Source organism: Phoenix dactylifera, chromosome 5, assembly GCF_051530095.1.
Source record: "Phoenix dactylifera cultivar Ajwa chromosome 5, Ajwa_hap1_PhDact_Kaust_v1.1, whole genome shotgun sequence".
Taxonomy (NCBI): Eukaryota; Viridiplantae; Streptophyta; class Magnoliopsida; order Arecales; family Arecaceae; genus Phoenix; species Phoenix dactylifera.
Window position 1 is genome coordinate 12,807,401 of NC_143194.1, and position 9,279 is coordinate 12,816,679.

General features: G+C 41.4%; 1 protein-coding gene across 5 annotated transcripts; it reads right to left on the reverse strand.

Moving 5' to 3' along the window:
• Positions 1-257: 257 nt before the first annotated feature.
• LOC113463523 (uncharacterized) lies at positions 258-6,138 on the reverse strand. 5 transcript variants are annotated; one of them, XR_016413153.1, is made up of 5 exons: positions 5,780-6,138; positions 3,237-5,507; positions 1,169-2,478; positions 758-953; positions 258-665 (listed from the first exon to the last, which is right to left on the reverse strand). XR_016413153.1 is itself a non-coding variant. In XM_089930686.1 (2 exons), exon 2 carries the CDS (start codon positions 5,481-5,483, stop codon positions 3,240-3,242), a length of 2,244 nt encoding a protein of 747 aa, XP_089786812.1. In that variant the 5' UTR covers positions 5,484-5,507; positions 5,780-6,138; the 3' UTR covers positions 2,989-3,239. The 5 variants fall into 5 exon arrangements, 1 of the variants encoding a protein (XP_089786812.1); XR_016413154.1 differs by having other exon boundaries at positions 258-649; positions 758-2,478; XR_016413151.1 differs by having other exon boundaries at positions 758-2,478.
• Positions 6,139-9,279: the final 3,141 nt, after the last annotated feature.

The window sequence follows — 9,279 nt, forward strand, 5'->3', positions numbered from 1 at the left end:
AGAAAAAAAATTAAATTAAACCCAAAAATAAGAAAGCAGAAAATAGATATTAAAATCTATAGGCTGATAACTCGTAGCTTACCACCTCACTGCTAAGAGGGCTTTACCGCTACCAAGGCCCCCACCAAATGACACCACCATAGCACGCTGCAGCCAAGGATTCTAACTGGCCTTACCACCGATCCGTGGAACCCACCAAGGCTTGCACAAAATCTATCATACATAAATATTGACAGCAAACACGAGTTAGCATGCACTCAAGAGAAAGCAAGCATCATTGATTGATGAAAACAAGGAGTATATAGGGGTATTTCTAGGTTTTGGAACCCCTTACAAGAGAGAAGGTTGACCAGGGTCCTCAGAGTTCGAAAATAAGTCATGAACAAACTTCTGAACTTACAGACCAAGAGCTTGCCATTGGCTATTTCTTCCAATGATGAACTAATTTTCGTCGAACATCATTTGATGGTGAGGTATACATATGTCAGATGCCCTTGCCTACGTCTTGGAGTCAGACTTGACTTTGTGATCCTCAAATGGTGCTTTGGATCTTTAGATGGTTGGTGGGATGCTGTCGGATATGATGGACTTCATCTTGGATTTGGTTGCTTTGCGAGCAGGCCTTCTATAAGTTCCCGTTTGACAGTGACTGTAGATAGAAGAGGCTGTAGATGGATAAGAATTAATACTAATGCAGTCTTTGGTTTTTGACCTAATAGAAAGGGTACAAGAATGGCACTTCGTCCGTGCACAATACCTTGCTTATGGGGCTCGTCGTGCTGAAGTGGCATGCTGAACTCACATTGCCACATTAATGCATAATAAAGAAACAAAGTTGAGGAAGGAAACTATAATCTCAACATGACACTATTAAGAGTGTTGCTGTAACCCTCTGTCCTCTTTCTTTCCTCACACTTCTCTCCCTTCTCAAGTGGGGTCCCATTCCATCATCCCTGTTTTGCCATTGGTGAGAAACATCACCAAACACACATGCATATGTGAGCACACAGATAAACCCAACCAAAAATCTCATAGAAGATCGAAGCCTTACTGACATCTGAGGTAGCTTGTTTCTCAGCAACCAGATGTCACCTATGGAGGAGATTAAAGGCAGAAAAATTCCTTTCAGTAACAGATATAATTGGAACTATAGAAAAATGTACCGTACCTTCAATCCAGCCAGTAAAAAATCAAAAGGAATTTCAGCTACCATTTGTGGCTTCCTTGCTACCTAAATAGATAGATTATTCTAACTGAACCTACAAAAAATGAATTAGACTTCAACAAGTTATGAGTTCTGCCAAAAAGTTACATCACATTGCCACTTTAAAATATCAGATTTGTGAAGCAACGATTAAATTATTGTCAACAAATTTGGTTATCCATGAGTTTGCTTAGGTTGGAAGCAAATCAGGCCAGAAACTGAAAATTTGGCAGCTCGCTAACCAAAATTACTTACCATACCTCAAGAGACCAGAAATATACAGAGGTTCTTTAATCTCTTATATATGACTTCATGTTCCCAAAGTATTTTGTCCCATGAAGTTGAAACTCATGCAACAAAACCCAATTAATGTTAACTAGCAAGAAGAAGCATCTAAGCGTAGAGATTCTGCATGTTATCAAAAGACAAACTTCACATCATGAAGTTTGATTTTCTTGTTCTTCTTTATTTCAATTTAATAGACAGGTCATAATTGCACCAGTATTTAGGATGATTCATGTCAAGATTATGGTTTAGCAAGATCAGGAACAAGTGGATTTAACATGATTCCTGGAACTCTGCATATTACAAGGAATTCAGCTCTGGCCGTAACTGTGGTTGACTTTGAACATGAAATCCTAGGGTATTAAGATTGTGGAAAAGATGTATGTAGAATTTCAAACATTGGCGACCATCATAATGTGCTTTCATCAATTATAAAGGATGTCAAATTTGACCAAGAAAAATAAAAGATATTGGTTACATTGCAAACATAAAGATAGCAATAGTGTGCACCAAAATAAAACAGCTGCCAGGACAGAGATTGTTTGATTCTATGCATTTAGCACCAGAAACAGATAGCAGAAAATCAGAAAAGCTTGCAGCACATAGACATAAGTATTTTCTGCACTGGAAGATAATACAGCAAAAAAGAGAGGCTATAACTAACCTGATAAGCCCAGATATCACATGCAACAAAAGTAATTATGCTTCACATGCAGTTGCTGCAAAATAAATAATATATACTGCCAAAGATAACAAACATTAAGAATAAAGTATATAACTATCACCTCCAACTTATAACGATCATCAAGGACTAGAAACTTTGATAGCTTTAAAAAGACATACTGATATTGGATGATGCCTACAATAAACATAACCAAGCATGGGACAAACCTTCCAAATGTGTTCCATTAGATCCAAACAGCTCAAAGGGCACCTCCCAATATCAACAATTAAATCCATTAAAAATCAGATAGTTACAACATGCAGATCTGCAAGATCTTATAAAAGGAGGAGGTTAAGAAACAGAAAATGATCGAGCTGGCCAAGGGCATAAAAATCTAGCTATTTTTTCTAGCCATTTGAGATAGTAGTTCAACTGACAATGGCTTAGCAGCACGAAAGAGCTACCCAACAGGCCTCAGCTAGATTCTTTCAATTAAATATGCTAGAGCAAAACATTTATGAATATGCATAAGTTAGTTTACATGTTTATGCAACACATGTAGTGAACGACATGCACGATCACAACCCACAATACTGCATCTTTGTTTGCCAAGTGCATGTATCAAAAACAACTCTAAGTCCACATATATGAAGGAGGCACACTTGAAATAGATATGTCAGGCAACAACTTAATTCATGCGCCAATAAAAATGTGAGATAACAAACGAATCAATTCAATGAACCATAAACACAAGGGAGAAAATGGATTGGCATGAATAGTATAGCAACGACTTCTAAATTAAATATATCCAAAACTCAAAACAAAAACCAATGCATGGATAATCTTTCTTCACTGTATAATGACAGACAACAACAGATTGATTGGATAGTGATGTTCCTAAAATCATTAGAAGCATTCTGAAAAGAAAGATGAAAGCCAATGGTTTACCCCAAATAGATAAAGCCCCAAAAAAAAGAAAAGAAAATCTATCATCAATTAATTAGCTGTGATCCACATCAAATAAACAGATCTGACTTTTCATAAGGCTATGGCCACCAAAATGTTGCCAAGAAGAAGTTGAACCTGCTATATTGGTGCAGCACATGTTGTTCTAAAATGTCCTGTCTGATTGCACCGGCTACAATGCACAACTCGCCTCACTCGCCCACGGTCCTCTGCTCGAACTCTCTTCTTTCTTGGCCTCCCTTGGGGACTAAGGGACTTTGGTGGATTTATAACTATTTCAGTTCTGTCCTCTCCATTTTGAGCTCCCTCAGACAACTCCTTCCACAGGCTCTTATCAGGAATTGGATGTATAGTCTGTGAATAGGTCTTCCGGTAAGTCGCGACAGTGAAATAGTTCTCAGCAAACCTGCTAACATTCTGTCGGCAAGAGTGGAGTGCTGCTACACCATGTACGCAAGGCAAACCGTAGAGTTGCCATCCACGACAGACACAGCAACGATTGCGAATATCCACAACAACTGTGCCTTCATGAGGAGAAATAACATTAAACTCAGCCTCATCTGATCGCATTACTTGATAACCCTGAGCGCGTTCTACAGCATCTAGCAGACGCTGCTCAGCAAAGGGTACAAGGGCTGTTGTCCATTGCATGCTCATCTCGCGCCTTTCATTAAACCAAGTCATCAGCTGCCGCCGGATGCACTCCATTATCTGAATTATTGAGAGCCCAGAAGTTTCAGGTATCCAATTATCCAGTGATTCCACTATGTTTGCTGTCAGCTGTCCATACCGAGACCCCTCAAAGGAAGACGTTGCCCAAAGGCGAGGAGGGATGTTTCTGATCCAATATGCAGCCTCCTGTGATAATGCTTCAATCTCTATCATTTTAGCTTCAAATTCAAAAGGAGTAAGAGCTTGGGCAGCTTCCCAGAAGAGATTGACAAGCATGGTATTGCTGAACTCCTTGCGGAAACTATCAGTAAGGTGGCGCATGCAGAATCCATGGAAGGCAGTGGGAAAGTTAAGATCCACTCCATCTACAATACTTTTCTGTCTATCAGACAAGATTGTGAGCCGTGGCATGTTCTCAGTATGAATCTCGAGCAGGTTATGCAGTTCAGATAAGAACCAAATCCAATTATCATCATTTTCTACATCAACAACTGCAAATGCTAGAGGAAAGATGGCACCATCACCATCAAACCCAGTGGCAAGAAGCAATGTCCCTAGATATTTACTCTTCAAAACAGTCCTATCAAGTCCAATCAGCGGACGGCAAGCATTGACGAAACCACATATTGAAGCATAATAGGAGATGAAAAGGCGTTTGAAGCAATTGTCAATATCATTTCCATACACCGATGCAATACTTCCTGGGTTTGTCCTTTTAACTTGCTCACAGTACTGTGGTAAGAGACGGTAGCCCTCCTCAAATGACCCACGAACAGCAGCCATAATCCTCTCCTTCCCCCTCCACGCTTGCTTGTAGGACAAAGTAATACCATGCACACGGTGGATCTCTTCCAAAATCTCCTTGGGCTTATAATGTGGGTTCTCACGAAGCTGCTCCTCCACAGAGCTTGCGACCCACTGCACAGAGGCCTGCTGGTGGCCAAGATGGGCGATCCCACTGCATGTGTGCGTGTCATTGATCGTTCTGATTGTGAAAGTGGGCATGCCAGGGATCTTTGCAGCATGGACACGCCATGGGCACCCTTCACTCGCACACCTGGCAGTGAAACGGGTCTTGTCGGACTTCACTGTCTGTATCTCGAAATGGCAAGCAATGGCTGCATCCCGCAGAGCCCTCCGGCAGCTCTTCACATCGGGGAACTCCTGGCCAACGGTCAGCTGATGCTCAGGGTTAACAACGAGCTTCCGTGTCTGAATGATGGGAGTAGCTACCAAAGGAGCTTGCAGCATATCACGGCTGGGCGGGAGGGCAAGCTCCTGGCTCTGATCGATGGCCAGCTGCTCCAATCCTTGGTCATCATCGAGACCACCATGGGTTGCAACAAGAGCCATTTCATGGTTATCCAACAGACCCAGTTCATGGTTCTGCGCAGAAAGGTTTCCGGGATCAGGGTCATGGTTCTTTCCCAGAACAAGATCACTGCTGTGGCCATGACCATGATCCTGATCATGGGGATGATGATAGCCAAGAAACAGCCCGCTCTCATGGTGATGCCCAAGGCCAAGATTATGGGCGTGCCCGAGGCCGAGCTCCTGGTCGGGGCTATGCCCAAGACCAAGACCATGGCCGTGCCCCATTCCCAACCCGTGGCTATGGCCGAGAACCAGTCTATGGCCATGGCCCAGGGCCAAATCTGGATTGTGTCCAAGAATCAAGTCATGGTTGGCCATGAAGATGAAATCACTTCACAAATCCTGGAAACAAACCAATCTATCAATGGGATCCAGATCAGAACACATCGAAAACAAAATCCAAAACCAAACCGAACCAGCACAAAAACCAAAAGAATGTGGGAAAAAAGCGATTTTTACGTTAAAAACACCAGATTTGAACGGGGAAAAAAACAAGCAAAGTCCTTTATACTCACAAAACTGCAATTCGTATAAACTTAACAAAAAGCGGAGATTAAATCGAAGAAGCATTTCATGAAAAATATCATAAAAAAGGAAAAGGTAAGGAAGAGTACCTGAATTCAATCCGCCGAGAGAACTCGATGAACAGTCTTTGATTTCCCAAGGCAAAGAAAATTCCGAGGAGATGGCACGAGCGAGAAAAAGATGAGATCTTTGGCCAGCCGGCTAGGGTTTGGGAAAGATTAAAGGGGGTAGGGGCTTCTTGACAGAAGAGGAGAAGAGGAGGAGGAATCTGTTTTGGCGGGTAAGGGGGGGTGGAAGGGAGATTTGAAAGAGGGAGAGGAATAGAATAGAAAAGAGGGAGAGCGAAGGGGCAGCGGGGGAGAGAGAAGAGAAGGGGGCCAAAAGGGCAGAAGAGGGTTTCGGAAAGGAAGGGGAGCTCTGAAGGATGGAGAGCAAATAGGGGTATTTAGGTCAAGACCAGGGAGGCCCTCCCCAAATTATAAGAGTCTATGACCATAATACCCCTTTACAATCCCCAATCTCCATCTACATCTTTCCTCTTGTAATTACCCTTCTTGCCCTATATTTTAGCTCAAAATTTTATATGATAAACAAGTTATCATTTTATTGTTAGCCTTTTTTAAATCAGGAATTAAAGGAGGTGACCTTCTTTAAATATTTATCAAGATCTCGAGACATGGATCGTCAATTCTTCATGAAATTAGGATGCCAGTGATAGATGGCGACAAGCAAAGAGGTCAACCTAGGCCATTTGAGCAAATTAGGCAGAAAACCATCTAGTAACTAATAGTATCCAATATCTATCTGTATTTTATAAAACATTTTTAGTACATACAAGTAAGAGAGATCTACGATGCTTCCGAAAGTATTTCACTCCAGATACTTTCTAGTCAAAAATAATGATGGGCCATGCAAAATAAAAATCAACATCTTGATCATGATCTTTAATATTAAAATTGGCTAGAAATAAAAAAATATTTATTTATTATGCTTTTTTTCTCATGCTTTAAATGAAATCAAAATGGACAATTTCAATAATATGATATCATGTTTTAGTTTGATCAATAGTGTAGAAACATCCAAAATAGCTAAAATTTGATCTCTATAAGTTCTAAAATTTTTAGATTAAAATCAACGGTTTGGAATTGCAAATTATATAGTTTATACCATGTTTTTACTTATTAGATATTTATTAGATCTATTCAACCTTTCATTTTTTTAAAGCTTGATTCATAGGTGCTGAATCTCCTCAAAAAAGATCGATGGATGCTGATTTTTGTTCCAAATACTTAATATATCTTAGAGCATGCTCAATAATGGTGTCGATTTTCATTTCGAGAAGTTTTTTATTATTTTTAACTAGAAAGTGTTTGAAGACAAATACTCTCAAAAACATCCTAGCTACATTTATATTATAATATAAAAGTCAAATTGGTTTTATGATTAATTACAATATTTTACAAAATCGAGGAGATGATACATGTAAAAAAGAAGCTAATCTAGGGAGGCAAAAATAATTGGAGTTATAGTTTGAGATTTTGGATAGTGTCTCGGCTCCAATAAAAGATTTCATAAGGGTTCTATTTATTGCATCAAAGGATAAAAAACAAAAGAAAAAGGTAATGAAAGGTCATGTGCCAGATTAACACTCATTAGATTTTTCTATGGAATTAATTATGCAAATTATTCATCTTGTTTTTGAAAAAAGCAAACTATCATCTACAAAATCTCCTGTGTCATTTTTTTTTTGCAAATTATTGAGATGCGTTTGTTGCCCAGATAGACAACCCAAGAGGGGGGGGGGGTGAATTGGGTTTTAAAATAATTTAGCTATTTAACACGTTGTGAATGACTAATTAAAACTATTGCAAGTTGTTTAATTAATTGCTATGTGCTGTGAGTGATATGAGAGGAAGAAGAAGAGAGACAATCAATCACAAACACCAAGTTTTATAGTGGTTCGGAGCTAACCCTTGCTCCTACGTCCACTCCCCAAGTCTCACTTGGGAATTCACTATAACCCCCTTGGATTACAGCCGGTTGTTTTCCAAGCTCACAACCAAACTTGTTGTTTTACGAGCTCACAACGAACTCGGTCGGTTTTCCCAGGCTCACCGACTAGAACCACCCCGATTGTTTTTTCGGGATCACAATCGAACCCTTACACACGTTGGTTTTACACTCAGCTCACCAACCAACCTCAATACCCTTGATTCAATCCCCCGATTGAACCAAGCAGATACAAGTTGTAAATAAAATAGACAAACAGAAAACTAAGCTTCTCAAAAGCAGATGGAAAACAATATAATCTGAAAAGAGTTTAGAAGCACTCAAACGCTTTTAAGTTGGAGAAGAGGAATGGCTTCTTAAACTTCGGGTATCCTCTTGAATGTGTAGTCGACTTGAATGCAGGAGGAGGATTCTTTAATTGCTGGGAAGATGTAGGTGGATGCAGTTAATGCAGCTCTTCCCTCTTTTTTCGTTGAAGAACAGGTTGCAGAGATTGAATGCTTGAATACTTGGAGTGGAATGGTTGTTCTCTGCTTTGCTACAGTCTTCTGTGGCTATTTAAACCAACCCCCACGGAAACTAGCCGTTAGACACCTTTTTCTGCCCGTTCTGCACACTCTACACAGCCTGACAATGTGTCCGTTGGTGGGTTGGAGTCGACTCGCGCGATCAGGAGTCGACTCGTCTGTAGCGGGAGTCGACTCATACTTTTCCGGAGTCGACTCGGCAACTGTTCCAGATTTGAATTAAAGTTGCCTTCGCGATTGGGAGTCGACTCGTCTTGACCCAGAGTCGACTCGCCAACTTTTGGAGCTGACTTGGCTTTCTCGGAGTCGGCTCATCCCATGGAGTCCGTGGATTTATTTTTGAATTTGGTCCACTCGAGTCGACTCGTCAATCCTGGGAGTCGACTCGGCGCTCAGAGCCCGAACTCCCTATCTTCTGTCTTTTTGGCTCGTCCAGTCTTGGAGTCGACTCGAACTTCCTCGGAGTCGACTCGGCTCTCAGTTTCCGAAACTTGGTCTTCTGCCTTTTTGATGTGAAGCTGCCTTGGAGTCGACTCTAGCTGTCTGGGAGTCGACTCGAATCTCAGAGGCAGTAACTTGGTCTTCTGTCTTCTTTGTGGTCGCGAAGTCTCGGAGTCGACTCGCGTATAGCGGGAGTCGACTCGAATCTCAGAGTCCGAAAAATGCTTTCTGTCTTTTTTCCTTGTGTTCCTCTGAGAGTCGACTCTCACTTTCTTTGGAGTCGACTTGCCAACCATCGGAGTCGACTCGCGTTCCACTGGAGTCGACTCGAATCTCAGACCCGAAAACTGCTCTCTGACTTTTCTGCCTTGACTCCTTAGAGTCGACTCATATTTCTCCGGAGTCGACTTGGTAAACATTGGAGTCGACTCGCGCACTTCGGGAGTCGACTCGCTGACAGGTTTTGAATTGAAGCTTTCTGTTCGTCTGTCTGTTCTCACTCGGAGTCGACTCGTACCGATCCGGAGTCGACTCGAGCCCGTGCCAGTGAACTTGATATGCTTGGAGTCGACTCGTGATACTCTGGAGTCGACTCGAGTCTCAGACTTTGG